We start from the raw sequence: 14,842 nt of genomic DNA on the forward strand, positions 1-14,842 counted from the left end.
GCATAAAATGTCATCTATACAAACAGAAATATCATGTTTGTTTGCAGCAGTTCCTCTGGCTTTCTCCCTAGAAAATACGAATGCGTAGAGCTGGTGTCTCCATGTGGAACCAATTAGTGTTTCCAAGCACAAAATTAAATGTTCCCTGATAAAAAACATTCAAAACAATAAAGTCCGTTGATAGTGTCCGGAAAACACAAACACAGAGGCTGTAGCAATATCTGGGATTGAGTTAGCCAGAACAAACCCAGATATTTCCAGTTTCATCCAGTCATATCCGGAGAAACTGGTGTGGAATTCGTATGCAATGGACCGAGAAAATCACAGTAAAAATGGTTTTGGGGAAAAGCAAAGTCTTTTCGTTAGGCAAGTGCATAAAATGTCATCTACACAAACAGAAATATCATGTTTGTTTGCAGCAGTTCCTCTGGCTTTCTCCCTAGAAAATACGAATGTGTAGAGCTGGTGTCTCCATGTGGAACCAATTACTGTATCCAAGCTGAAAATACAATCTTCCCCGATAAAAAAACATCCAAAACAATAAAGTCCGTTGATAATATCCAGAAAGAACAAACCCAGAGTCTGTAGCAATATCTGGGATTGAGTTAGCCAAAACAAAACCAGATATTTCCGGTTTCATCCAGTCATATCCGGACAAAGAGGTGTGGAATTCGTATGCAATGGACCGAGAAAATCACAGTAAAAATGGTTTTGGGGAAAAGTAAAGTCTTTTCGTTAGGCAAGTGCATAAAATGTCATCTATACAAACAGAAATATCATGTTTGTTTGTTGCACTTCCTCTGGCTTTCTCTCTAGAAAATACGAATGCGTAGAGCTGGTGTCTCCATGTGGAACCAATTAGTGTTTCCAAGCACAAAATTAAATGTTCCCTGATAAAAAACATTCAAAACAATAAAGTCCGTTGATAGTGTCCGGAAAACACAAACACAGAGTCTGTAGCAATATCTGGGATTGAGTTAGCCAGAACAAACCCAGATATTTCTAGTTTCATCCTGTCATATCCGGAAAACTGGTGTGGAATTCGTATGCAATGGACCGAGAAAATCACAGATAAAATGGTTTTGGAGAAAAGCAAAGTCTTTTCGTTAGGCAAGTGCATAAAATGTCATCTACACAAACAGAAATATCATGTGTGTTTGCAGCAGTTCCTCTGGCTTTCTCCCTAGAAAATACGAATGTGTAGAGCTGGTGTCTCCATGTGGAACCAATTACTGTATCCAAGCTGAAAATACAATGTTCCCCGATAAAAAAACATCCAAAACAATAAAGTCCGTTGATAATATGCAGAAAGAACAAACCCAGAGTCTGCAGCAATATCTGGTATTGAGTTAGCCAAAACAAAACCGGATATTTCCAGTTTCATCCGTCATATGCAGACAAACTGGAGTGGAATTCGTATGCAATGGACCGAGAAAATCACAGTAAAAATGGTTTTGGGGAAAAGCAAAGTCTTTTCGTTAGGCAAGTGCATAAAATGTCATCTACACAAACAGAAATATCATGTTTGTTTGCAGCAGTTCCTCTCGCTTTCTCCCTAGAAAATACGAATGTGTAGAGCTGGTGTCTCCATGTGGAACCAATTACTGTATCCAAGCTGAAAATACAATGTTCCCCGATAAAAGACTTTCAAAACAATAAAGTCTGTTGATAATATCCCGAAAAAACCAACCCAGAGTCTGTAGCAATATCTGGGATTGAGTTAGCCAAAACAAAACCGGATATTTCCGGTTTTATCCACTCATATCCGGAAATAGAGGTATGGAATTCGTATGCAATGGACCGAGAAAATCACAGTGAAAATGGTTTTGGAGAAAAGCAAAGTCTTTTCGTTAAGCAAGTGCATAAAATGTCATCTATACAAACAGAAATATCATGTTTCTTTGCAGCAGTTCCTCTGGCTTTCTCCCTAGAAAATACGAATGCGTAGAGCTGGTGTCTCCATGTGGAACCAGTTAGTGTTTCCAAGCACAAAATTAAATGTTCCCTGATAAAAAACATTGAAAACAATAAAGTCCGTTGATAGTGTCCGGAAAACACAAACACAGAGGCTGTAGTAATATCTGGGATTGAGTTAGCCAGAACAAAACCAGATATTTCCAGTTTCATTCAGTGATATCCGGAGAAACTAGTGTGGAATTCGTATGCAATGGACCGAGAAAATCACAGTAATAATGGTTTTGGGGAAAAGTAAATTCTTTTCGTTAGGCAAGTGCATAAAATGTCATCTACACAAACAGAAATATCATGTTTGTTTGCAGCAGTTCCTCTGGCTTTCTCCCTAGAAAATACGAATGTGTAGAGCTGGTGTCTCCATGTGGAACCAATTACTGTATCCAAGCTGAAAATACAATGTTCCCCGATAAAAGACTTTCAAAACAATAAAGTCTGTTGATAATATCTCGAAAAAGCAACGCAGAGTCTGTAGCTATATCTGGGATTGAGTTAGCCAAAACAAAACCGGATATTTCCGGTTTTATCCACTCATATCCGGAAATAGAGGTGTGGAATTCGTATGCAATGGACCGAGAAAATCACAGTAAAAATGGTTTTGGAGAAAAGCAAAGTCTTTTCGTTAGGCAAGTGCATAAAATGTCATCTATACAAACAGAAATATCATGTTTCTTTGCAGCATCCTGGAGATACAGCAGTACATGGCAGAAAATGAGCAGCTGCGCAGCCGCGTAAGGCAGCTCACGCAGGAGCTGGATATCCTGTGCAGGTGTTTGAGAGCTATTATAAATTTGTTGTCATTGGTCAGCACAGAAATTAAAAATTAAGGTCATAAAAAAAAGAGAGTATTGTTGGTAAGAAGGGCTGAGGAAAGAAGAGCTTTTTATATAAGGAAAGGACATGGTTTGTAAGAATGACTTTATCCGGATGGCTAGTTTACTCTAGACTGAAATGGAAATGGTAAAATGTTTAAAGTAAGTCGAAGAGGGTGTGTGAAAGTCACAGAAAGTATTTGGGTCAATTCAGCTGAACAGGCACCAGGTATTAATCCAAATTTGTATGACTTCTTCAGGGATGTGTTTTCTGTTTTTGTCTCTGTTGTATTTTCTGTTTTTGAATTTTGATGCCTTTTTGTAACTTTGTATTCTGCGGGGCCTACTTCCCCTACCCCGCAGACTTGCTTCTGTGCTTATAAGATTGGCTGTAAGACACAGAGATGTGCTTGCAATACTTTTATTTTGTTTTACCCCGGTGATGGGTAGCCCACATATCCCAATGAAGATCACGTGGGAGGTAATATCTGGTACCGCTGAGGTTGTGTGGCCCGTTACCCGCGTGGCCCCTTCTGGGATATGGTGGCCCTCCTTGCACCCCAGTGTTTGTTAATTGGTTGTAAAAAAGACACCTGGGACATCTCCGGCCTGTTTTCTGATCAGACTCCCCTATGAAACAAAGGACCGGGCGGAAGCGTATATTTAATCACCTCTTAATTCTAATTGTTACCAACGTGGGACAAAATTTAAAAAGTAATCCCTTAAATTTTAAGATTAAAATTTGACAAAAAAAAGGGGGGGAATGAGAAGATAAGGCAGGATGGGGTTAAAATGGAGTTGCTGAGCTAACTGCATATTGTTTTGCTTTTGTGCAAAATGCTTTGGCTTGCAAAATGCTGTTATGAGATAATTGAACTATAGCTGACCTTGTGACATGTGATAATTGTTTTAAGTTTTAAAAACCACAAAAACAGAAGTTGATCGGAAATGTACCCAACCTATGTCATGATGACCCCATATTTGTGCTTACTCAAGTACCTTGTGATCTGTACCCTGGAAAAACCCTTTACCTTGTGATAATTTGTCATGCTGTGGTTTATCATGTGATCTTTTGTAATGATGTGGAGATATGCTAATGTTGTGGTTTTAATCCTTAAATACTCTGTGCGGTTGATGATCGGGGCCTCTCTTCTCGCACTGCACCAGAGGGTGCTGTTGTGCTTAGAGTTGGCCCATCTGCGCAGATGTAATAAACTTCCTCATGACCTTTGCAGCGATTGGAATGGAATTCGTGTTTCTGGGGTCGGTAGAAGTGTGGGACACCTTTTAGGGGTCTTACAGTCCGTTGATAGTGTCCGGAAAACACAAACACAGAGGCTGTAGCAATATCTGGGATTGAGTTAGCCAGAACAAACCCAGATATTTCCGGTTTCATCCAGTCATATCCGGAAAACTGGTGTGGAATTCGTATGCAATGGACCGAGAAAATCACAGATAAAATGGTTTTGGAGAAAAGCAAAGTCTTTTCGTTAGGCAAGTGCATAAAATGTCATCGATACTAAAAGAAATATCATATCTTTGGCCACAGTTCCTCTAGCTTTCTCCTTAGAAAATATGAATATGTAGAGCTGGTGTCCCCATGTGGATCCAATTAGTGTTTCTACGGTACAAAATTAAATGTTCCCTGATAAAAACATTCAAAACAATAAAGTCTGTTGATAATATCCCGAAAAAACCAACCCAGAGTCTGTAGCAATATCTGGGATTGAGTTAGCCAAAACAAAACCAGATATTTCCGGTTTCATCCACTCATATCCAGACAAAGAGGTGTGGAATTCATATGCAATGGACCGAGAAAATCACAGTAAAAATGGTTTTGGGGAAAAGCAAAGTCTTTTCGTTAGGAAAGTGCATAAAATGTCATCTACACAAACAGAAATATCATGTGTGTTTGCAGCAGTTCCTCTGGCTTTCTCCCTAGAAAATACGAATGTGTAGAGCTGGTGTCTCCATGTGGAACCAATTACTGTATCCAAGCTGAAAATACAATGTTCCCCGATAAAAGACTTTCAAAACAATAAAGTCTGTTGATAATATTCAGAAAGAACAAACCCAGAGTCTGTAGCAATATCTGGGATTGAGTTAGCCAAAACAAAACCGGATATTTCCGGTTTTATCCACTCATATCCGGACAAAGAGGTGCGGAATTCGTATGCAATGGACCGAGAAAATCACAGTAAAAATGGTTTTGGAGAAAAGCAAAGTCTTTTCGTTAGGCAAGTGCATAAAATGTCATCTATACAAACAGAAATATCATGTGTGTTTGCAGCAGTTCCTCTGGCTTTCTCCCTAGAAAATACGAATGCGTAGAGCTGGTGTCTCCATGTGGAACCAATTAATGTTTCCAAGCACAAAATTAAATGTTCCCTGCTAAAAAACATTCAAAACAATAAAGTCCGTTGATAGTGTCCGGAAAACACAAACACAGAGTCTGTAGCAATATCTGGGATTGAGTTAGTCAAAACAAAAACGGATATTTCCGGTTTCATCCAGTCATATCCGGACAAACTGGTGTGGAATTCGTATGCAATGGACCGAGAAAATCACAGTAAAAATGGTTTTGGAGAAAAACAAAGTCTTTTCATTAGGCAAGTGCTTAAAATGTCATCGATACAAACAGAAATATCATGTTTGTTTGCCGCAGTTCCTCTGGCTTTCTCCCTAGAAAATACGAATGCGTAGAGCTGGTGTCCCCATGATGAACCAATTAGTGTTTCAATGGTACAAAATTAAATGTTCCCTGATAAAAACATTCAAAACAATAAAGTCCATCTTTAATATCCAGAAAACACAAACACAGAAGCTTTCACAATATTTTGGATTGAGTTAGCCAATACACAACCGGATATTTCTGGTTTTATCCAGTATTTCTGGAAAAGGTGGTGTGGAATTCGTATGCAATGGATCGAGAAAATCAGAGCAAAAATGGTTTGGGGAAAAGCAAAGTCTTTTCGTTAGGCAAGTGCATAAAATGTCATCTACACAAACAGAAATATCATGTTTGTTTGCAGCAGTTCCTCTGGCTTTCTCCCTAGAAAATACGAATGTGTAGAGCTGGTGTCTCCATGTGGAACCAATTACTGTATCCAAGCTGAAAATACAATGTTCCCCGATAAAAAAACATCCAAAACAATAAAGTCAGTTGATAATATCCAGAAAGAACAAACCCAGAGGCTGTAGCAATATCTGGGATTGAGTTAGCCAAAACAAAACCGGATATTTCCGGTTTCATCCAGTCATATCCGGACAAACTGGTGTGGAATTCGTATCAATGGACCGAGAAAATCACAGTAAAAATGGTTTTGGAGAAAAACAAAGTCTTTTCATTAGGCAAGTGCTTAAAATGTCATCTATACAAACAGAAATATCATGTTTGTTTGCAGCAGTTCCTCTGGCTTTCTCCCTAGAAAATACGAATGCGTAGAGCTGGTGTCCCCATGATGAACCAATTAGTGTTTCAATGGTACAAAATTAAATGTTCCCTGATAAAAACATTCAAAACAATAAAGTCTATCGATAATATCCAGAAAACACAAACACAGAAGCTTTCACAATATTTTGGATTGAGTTAGCCAATACACAACCGGATATTTCTGGTTTTATCCAGTATTTCTGGAAAAGGTGGTGTGGAATTCGTATGCAATGGAACGAGAAAATCAGAGCAAAAATGGTTTGGGGAAAAGCAAAGTCTTTTCGTTAGGCAAGTGCATAAAATGTCATCTACACAAACAGAAATATCATGTATGTTTGCAGCAGTTCCACTGGCTTTCTCCCTAGAAAATATGAATGTGTAGAGCTGGTGTCTCCATGTGGAACCAATTAGTGTTTCCAAGCACAAAATGAAATGTTCCCTGATAAAAAACATTCAAAACAATAAAGTCCTGAGAAGATAAGGCAGGATGGGGTTAAAATGGAGTTGCTGAGCTAACTGCATATTGTTTTGCTTTTGTGCAAAATGCTTTGGCTTGCAAAATGCTGTTATGAGATAATTGAACTATAGCTGACCTTGTGACATGTGATAATTGTTTTAAGTTTTAAAAACCACAAAAACAGAAGTTGATCGGAAATGTACCCAACCTATGTCATGATGACCCCATATTTGTGCTTACTCAAGTACCTTGTGATCTGTACCCTGGAAAAACCCTTTACCTTGTGATAATTTGTCATGCTGTGGTTTATCTTGTGATCTTTTGTAATGATGTGGAGATATGCTAATGTTGTGGTTTTAATCCTTAAATACTCTGTGCGGTTGATGATCGGGGCCTCTCTTCTCGCACTGCACCAGAGGGTGCTGTTGTGCTTAGAGTTGGCCCATCTGCGCAGATGTAATAAACTTCCTCATGCCCTTTGCAGCGATTGGAATGGAATTCGTGTTTCTGGGGTCGGTAGAAGTGTGGGACACCTTTTGGGGTCTTACATTCTTGGGGGCTCATCCGGGATTTGAGACCCCAGACCCACGCTCCATTTTCCAATCGGAGGTAAGTCTTTGCTGTTTTAAGTATTTTTGTGTGTTTTGTTGAATTTTTTTATTATTTTATTTTTTTCCCGGGGCGCTTGACGTACCGGAGGTTTATGTTTTAGCTGTTTTCCCGGGGCGCTTGACGTACCGGAGGTTCATGTTTTACTGAAATTGTGCCTGTACGGGACCTGTATCTGAAAAGAGCCAGTAGTAGGCAAGACAGACGTGTCAAGACCCCTGGCTCAGGCCTTGGAGGACGCTCCAGTGGCGGTATTCTGGGGGAGCCTGGCGGGTGGCAGTTGCTTCGCTCCCATCGGAAGTTCTGGTTAGGGAAAGGTTTTCTTCCCCGGGAGAAAGGCTGGTGGCAGCAGCCACTCCCGTCGGAAGTTTTTGGTTTCAGTTTTATTTTGGTTTTGCGCGCAGTGTCTTTGTGAGTCTTGTGATTTGTGAATCTTGTGATTGTTTCTGCGTTTTAATATATCTTCCTTATTTGCCTTTCCCCTCCAACATGGGACAGGAATTAACTACACCTTTGAGTCTTACTCTAGGTCATTGGAGAGAGGTCCGGGAGCGGGCCCAAAACTTGTCTATAAGAGTGCAGAAGAAGAACTGGACAAGTTTTTGTACGTCCGAGCGGCCAGCCTTAAACTTTGGGTGGCCACGGGATGGGACTTTTGACTCTCGAATTATTTTACAGGTGAAGAGCCAGGTCTGCAGGGGAGGTAAAGAAGGGCGCCCAAATCAAGTGCCCTACATCTTTGTGTGGGAGGACCTGGCGAAAAACCCCCCAGACTGGGTAAAACCTTTCCTCCTTTCCAACAGGGCGGTGGCAGAGCTCGATCCTGCTATACCCACCACCGCCCTGAAGATGAAACCCAGTTCTGAGTTGTCAGCAGTTGCCCTGGGGGTGGCGTCGAGCCCCAAACCCCCTCCGATTTTACCCGCAACACCCCTAGTATCGGAACTTGCAGACCAGGGCAAATACCCTACTTCAACCCTCTACCCATTGCAGGAATTGGACACCCTCAAACCTAAAAAGCCCTTAGCTCTCTCAGGCGAGCAGGAAGATCTTTTGCCTTTTGGAGACTGCGTAAGAAGAAATAGAGGAGGAAGGACCCCCGGCCCGTTCTAACTGGCCGTCCTCCTCCTCCATATAACTGGGATCACAAGCCCTGACAGGACTGCAGGGCCTATTTTACTAACTTAAATGAAACTCAGTAAAGGGAAAAGGGAGACTCAGACTCTACTGCCAGGCTCTCCTGAGGAGTTTAGCTGAAGGGGTTAAAGTTATTTAGTTAAAAAAGGGAAGTTTAAAATGGGCTAAAAAAGAGGAACTAACTAGGATCCTGGCCACCACAGTTAAAAGAAAGCAAAAGTAAGGGAAAATCAGGATAAGACAGAGACCCCGGAGACTGACAAAAGCACAGAGAAGTGCCCAAAAGGACAAGTCTGCCTAAGGTCCGGCTAACAGTGTACGACTGCCACACGAGACTGCACTGACCGAAACGGCCCCTGCAAGACGACAAGAGAGAAGACGACAGCAGCGGAGTGGTGAGACTGGCGACAGCGGCCCCTCGGCCCCTCCCTCGTTGGGACACGTGTGGTCCGACACGGTTGGGGATAGTGTTGGGGATGCGGGCTCTGCCCAGGTTCCCGCGGATAATGCTCCATCACCCCCTGCGGTGTCTGGGATGGGCCCACGCGATATCCCCCTAGCGTCTGGAGGTCAACGGAGATAACAGTGGGAGACGGCCGAACGAGGACTCTGCTCGGCAGGCAGGGCTGATCGCTATGGACCATGCACTCCGTGCAGCTAAGAAAAAGGAGCGGGTGGAAATGCACAAAAACAGCAGGTACGCTCTCGCCACCACCCACGGGGAACTCAAAATGGACATATCGACCAAGAAAAAAAAATTGCGCCAATGTTTCCCTGATTTGGACTACCAAAGGTACTGGGGTCAGACACCGGGCTGGCTTTCGTCTCCAGGGTAAGTCAGATGGTGGCACAGGTGTTGAAGATAGAAAGTTACATTGTGTTTATAGGGCAAGCCAGAGGTGGCCAGGGTGCAGGGGGTTTAGCTAAAAAAAAAAAACTTTGTTTAGCTAGGGGAGGCTTTAACCAAGTAAATAACGGAGAACTGGCACTGGGGACTGGGTCGAGATGTCGCCGACGGCTTTTATTTGGGGGATCATAATACCATGGGTGTTAGACTATATTTGTTTTCCCAATTGATCTGGTCTGGGCTGGATGCGGAGGCGTGGATGCAGCGACAGGCACAGCACTATAACAAACTGGGCAGTGCTGGCTTGCGCTGCGTTCAAGCTTCTGTATATAAACTGCGTATGGAAACCCACACTCGCGGTAGATCGGTTGGGGCCAAGTATTAATTCTTTTGTAACTCCCCTACCCCGCCAGGCTTTGCTTAAATGTTCACCTCCCGGGGCTTCGAAGGCTTCCAAGAGGAGCAGTCCCCGGCTTTGCTCTCCGACCTCTCTGCCATGGAGTCAGCACCTGACAGCAGCCCAGGGAGCTACGACCCTGGGACTGTGGCTGTGAAGGAGAAGCTCCGGGAGAAGCTCCGGGGGCCAGAGGGCAGCCGAAGTGGCAGCCGGGGCAGCTACAATCCCCTGCAGTACCAGGTGGCACACTGCGGGCAGACGGCTGTCCACCTGCCTCCGACCTTGACGGCACCAGGCCAGCCCCTGTGCGTCCCCGAGGCCCCCTTGGCCACCATCGTGCCCCCCAACAGCCCCCTCAAGGCGCCCTCCCCGGCTGACCCCTCGCAGGAGGACAAGGAGGCAGTGAACAAGGACTGCCTGGAATACCGGCTGTGGCGGGAGCGCAACAATATCGCCGTGCGCAAGAGCAGGGACAAGGCCAAGCGGTGCATCCTGGAGATACAGCAGTACATGGCAGAAAATGAGCAGCTGCGCAGCCGCGTAAGGCAGCTCACGCAGGAGCTGGATATCCTGCGCAGGTGTTTGAGAGCTATTATAAATTTGTTGTCATTGGTCAGCACAGAAATTAAAAATTAAGGTCATAAAAAAAAGAGAGTATTGTTGGTAAGAAGGGCTGAGGAAAGAAGAGCTTTTTATATAAGGAAAGGACATGGTTTGTAAGAATGACTTTATCCGGATGGCTAGTTTACTCTAGACTGAAATGGAAATGGTAAAATGTTTAAAGTAAGTCGAAGAGGGTGTGTGAAAGTCACAGAAAGTATTTGGGTCAATTCAGCTGAACAGGCACCAGGTATTAATCCAAATTTGTATGACTTCTTCAGGGATGTGTTTTCTGTTTTTGTCTCTGTTGTATTTTCTGTTTTTGAATTTTGATGCCTTTTTGTAACTTTGTATTCTGCGGGGCCTACTTCCCCTACCCCGCAGACTTGCTTCTGTGCTTATAAGATTGGCTGTAAGACACAGAGATGTGCTTGCAATACTTTTATTTTGTTTTACCCCGGTGATGGGTAGCCCACATATCCCAATGAAGATCACGTGGGAGGTAATATCTGGTACCGCTGAGGTTGTGTGGCCCGTTACCCGCGTGGCCCCTTCTGGGATATGGTGGCCCTCCTTGCACCCCAGTGTTTGTTAATTGGTTGTAAAAAAGACACCTGGGACATCTCCGGCCTGTTTTCTGATCAGACTCCCCTATGAAACAAAGGACCGGGCGGAAGCGTATATTTAATCACCTCTTAATTCTAATTGTTACCAACGTGGGACAAAATTTAAAAAGTAATCCCTTAAATTTTAAGATTCAAATTTGACAAAAAAAAGGGGGGGAATGAGAAGATAAGGCAGGATGGGGTTAAAATGGAGTTGCTGAGCTAACTGCATATTGTTTTGCTTTTGTGCAAAATGCTTTGGCTTGCAAAATGCTGTTATGAGATAATTGAACTATAGCTGACCTTGTGACATGTGATAATTGTTTTAAGTTTTAAAAACCACAAAAACAGAAGTTGATCGGAAATGTACCCAACCTATGTCATGATGACCCCATATTTGTGCTTACTCAAGTACCTTGTGATCTGTACCCTGGAAAAACCCTTTACCTTGTGATAATTTGTCATGCTGTGGTTTATCATGTGATCTTTTGTAATGATGTGGAGATATGCTAATGTTGTGGTTTTAATCCTTAAATACTCTGTGCGGTTGATGATCGGGGCCTCTCTTCTCGCACTGCACCAGAGGGTGCTGTTGTGCTTAGAGTTGGCCCATCTGCGCAGATGTAATAAACTTCCTCATGCCCTTTGCAGCGATTGGAATGGAATTCGTGTTTCTGGGGTCGGTAGAAGTGTGGGACACCTTTTGGGGTCTTACATTCTTGGGGGCTCATCCGGGATTTGAGACCCCAGACCCACGCTCCATTTTCCAATCGGAGGTAAGTCTTTGCTGTTTTAAGTATTTTTGTGTGTTTTGTTGAATTTTTTTATTATTTTATTTTTTTCCCGGGGCGCTTGACGTACCGGAGGTTTATGTTTTAGCTGTTTTCCCGGGGCGCTTGACGTACCGGAGGTTCATGTTTTACTGAAATTGTGCCTGTACGGGACCTGTATCTGAAAAGAGCCAGTAGTAGGCAAGACAGACGTGTCAAGACCCCTGGCTCAGGCCTTGGAGGACGCTCCAGTGGCGGTATTCTGGGGGAGCCTGGCGGGTGGCAGTTGCTTCGCTCCCATCGGAAGTTCTGGTTAGGGAAAGGTTTTCTTCCCCGGGAGAAAGGCTGGTGGCAGCAGCCACTCCCATCGGAAGTTTTTGGTTTCAGTTTTATTTTGGTTTTGCGCGCAGTGTCTTTGTGAGTCTTGTGATTTGTGAATCTTGTGATTGTTTCTGTGTTTTAATATATCTTCCTTATTTGCCTTTCCCCTCCAACATGGGACAGGAATTAACTACACCTTTGAGTCTTACTCTAGGTCATTGGAGAGAGGTCCGGGAGCGGGCCCAAAACTTGTCTATAAGAGTGCAGAAGAAGAACTGGACAAGTTTTTGTACGTCCGAGCGGCCAGCCTTAAACTTTGGGTGGCCACGGGATGGGACTTTTGACTCTCGAATTATTTTACAGGTGAAGAGCCAGGTCTGCAGGGGAGGTAAAGAAGGGCGCCCAAATCAAGTGCCCTACATCTTTGTGTGGGAGGACCTGGCGAAAAACCCCCCAGACTGGGTAAAACCTTTCCTCCTTTCCAACAGGGCGGTGGCAGAGCTCGATCCTGCTATACCCACCACCGCCCTGAAGATGAAACCCAGTTCTGAGTTGTCAGCAGTTGCCCTGGGGGTGGCGTCGAGCCCCAAACCCCCTCCGATTTTACCCGCAACACCCCTAGTATCGGAACTTGCAGACCAGGGCAAATACCCTACTTCAACCCTCTACCCATTGCAGGAATTGGACACCCTCAAACCTAAAAAGCCCTTAGCTCTCTCAGGCGAGCAGGAAGATCTTTTGCCTTTTGGAGACTGCGTAAGAAGAAATAGAGGAGGAAGGACCCCCGGCCCGTTCTAACTGGCCGTCCTCCTCCTCCATATAACTGGGATCACAAGCCCTGACAGGACTGCAGGGCCTATTTTACTAACTTAAATGAAACTCAGTAAAGGGAAAAGGGAGACTCAGACTCTACTGCCAGGCTCTCCTGAGGAGTTTAGCTGAAGGGGTTAAAGTTATTTAGTTAAAAAAGGGAAGTTTAAAATGGGCTAAAAAAGAGGAACTAACTAGGATCCTGGCCACCACAGTTAAAAGAAAGCAAAAGTAAGGGAAAATCAGGATAAGACAGAGACCCCGGAGACTGACAAAAGCACAGAGAAGTGCCCAAAAGGACAAGTCTGCCTAAGGTCCGGCTAACAGTGTACGACTGCCACACGAGACTGCACTGACCGAAACGGCCCCTGCAAGACGACAAGAGAGAAGACGACAGCAGCGGAGTGGTGAGACTGGCGACAGCGGCCCCTCGGCCCCTCCCTCGTTGGGACACGTGTGGTCCGACACGGTTGGGGATAGTGTTGGGGATGCGGGCTCTGCCCAGGTTCCCGCGGATAATGCTCCATCACCCCCTGCGGTGTCTGGGATGGGCCCACGCGATATCCCCCTAGCGTCTGGAGGTCAACGGAGATAACAGTGGGAGACGGCCGAACGAGGACTCTGCTCGGCAGGCAGGGCTGATCGCTATGGACCATGCACTCCGTGCAGCTAAGAAAAAGGAGCGGGTGGAAATGCACAAAAACAGCAGGTACGCTCTCGCCACCACCCACGGGGAACTCAAAATGGACATATCGACCAAGAAAAAAAAATTGCGCCAATGTTTCCCTGATTTGGACTACCAAAGGTACTGGGGTCAGACACCGGGCTGGCTTTCGTCTCCAGGGTAAGTCAGATGGTGGCACAGGTGTTGAAGATAGAAAGTTACATTGTGTTTATAGGGCAAGCCAGAGGTGGCCAGGGTGCAGGGGGTTTAGCTAAAAAAAAAAAAAACTTTGTTTAGCTAGGGGAGGCTTTAACCAAGTAAATAACGGAGAACTGGCACTGGGGACTGGGTCGAGATGTCGCCGACGGCTTTTATTTGGGGGTTCATAATACCATGGGTGTTAGACTATATTTGTTTTCCCAATTGATCTGGTCTGGGCTGGATGCGGAGGCGTGGATGCAGCGACAGGCACAGCACTATAACAAACTGGGCAGTGCTGGCTTGCGCTGCGTTCAAGCTTCTGTATATAAACTGCGTATGGAAACCCACACTCGCGGTAGATCGGTTGGGGCCAAGTATTAATTCTTTTGTAACTCCCCTACCCCGCCAGGCTTTGCTTAAATGTTCACCTCCCGGGGCTTCGAAGGCTTCCAAGAGGAGCAGTCCCCGGCTTTGCTCTCCGACCTCTCTGCCATGGAGTCAGCACCTGACAGCAGCCCAGGGAGCTACGACCCTGGGACTGTGGCTGTGAAGGAGAAGCTCCGGGAGAAGCTCCGGGGGCCAGAGGGCAGCCGAAGTGGCAGCCGGGGCAGCTACAATCCCCTGCAGTACCAGGTGGCACACTGCGGGCAGACGGCTGTCCACCTGCCTCCGACCTTGACGGCACCAGGCCAGCCCCTGTGCGTCCCCGAGGCCCCCTTGGCCACCATCGTGCCCCCCAACAGCCCCCTCAAGGCGCCCTCCCCGGCTGACCCCTCGCAGGAGGACAAGGAGGCAGTGAACAAGGACTGCCTGGAATACCGGCTGTGGCGGGAGCGCAACAATATCGCCGTGCGCAAGAGCAGGGACAAGGCCAAGCGGTGCATCCTGGAGATACAGCAGTACATGGCAGAAAATGAGCAGCTGCGCAGCCGCGTAAGGCAGCTCACGCAGGAGCTGGATATCCTGCGCAGGTGTTTGAGAGCTATTATAAATTTGTTGTCATTGGTCAGCACAGAAATTAAAAATTAAGGTCATAAAAAAAAGAGAGTATTGTTGGTAAGAAGGGCTGAGGAAAGAAGAGCTTTTTATATAAGGAAAGGACATGGTTTGTAAGAATGACTTTATCCGGATGGCTAGTCTACTCTAGACTGAAATGGAAATGGTAAAATGTTTAAAGTAAGTCGAAGAGGGTGTGTGAAAGTCACAGA

General features: G+C 45.0%; 2 protein-coding genes across 4 annotated transcripts; both read left to right on the forward strand.

The window, feature by feature from the left end:
* The first annotated feature begins 6,693 nt into the window (after window positions 1-6,693).
* LOC133754549 (CCAAT/enhancer-binding protein epsilon-like) lies at window positions 6,694-10,311 on the forward strand. Of its 2 annotated transcripts, none has more exons than XM_062184993.1 (2): window positions 6,694-7,282; window positions 9,680-10,311. In XM_062184993.1, the coding sequence occupies exon 2, from the start codon at window positions 9,691-9,693 to the stop codon at window positions 10,297-10,299; it is 609 nt and encodes a 202-aa protein (XP_062040977.1). In that variant the 5' UTR covers window positions 6,694-7,282; window positions 9,680-9,690; the 3' UTR covers window positions 10,300-10,311. The 2 variants fall into 2 exon arrangements, with proteins under 2 accessions (XP_062040977.1, XP_062040976.1); XM_062184992.1 differs by lacking the exon at window positions 6,694-7,282 and adding an exon at window positions 9,033-9,116.
* Window positions 10,312-11,618: 1,307 nt separating this feature from the next.
* LOC133754553 (CCAAT/enhancer-binding protein epsilon-like) lies at window positions 11,619-14,675 on the forward strand. Of its 2 annotated transcripts, none has more exons than XM_062185000.1 (2): window positions 11,619-11,644; window positions 14,044-14,675. In XM_062185000.1, the coding sequence occupies exon 2, from the start codon at window positions 14,055-14,057 to the stop codon at window positions 14,661-14,663; it is 609 nt and encodes a 202-aa protein (XP_062040984.1). In that variant the 5' UTR covers window positions 11,619-11,644; window positions 14,044-14,054; the 3' UTR covers window positions 14,664-14,675. The 2 variants fall into 2 exon arrangements, with proteins under 2 accessions (XP_062040984.1, XP_062040982.1); XM_062184998.1 differs by lacking the exon at window positions 11,619-11,644 and adding an exon at window positions 13,395-13,478.
* The last annotated feature ends 167 nt before the right edge of the window (window positions 14,676-14,842 follow it).

Source organism: Lepus europaeus, unplaced genomic scaffold (genome assembly GCF_033115175.1).
Source record: "Lepus europaeus isolate LE1 unplaced genomic scaffold, mLepTim1.pri SCAFFOLD_180, whole genome shotgun sequence".
NCBI classification, from domain to species: Eukaryota; Metazoa; Chordata; class Mammalia; order Lagomorpha; family Leporidae; genus Lepus; species Lepus europaeus.

Bases quoted from the DNA above. Each gene is read 5' to 3' on its own strand.
- LOC133754549 (XM_062184993.1), top strand. From the start codon at position 9,691: ATGTTCACCTCCCGGGGCTTCGAAGGCTTCCAAGAGGAGCAGTCCCCG.
- LOC133754553 (XM_062185000.1), top strand. From the start codon at position 14,055: ATGTTCACCTCCCGGGGCTTCGAAGGCTTCCAAGAGGAGCAGTCCCCG.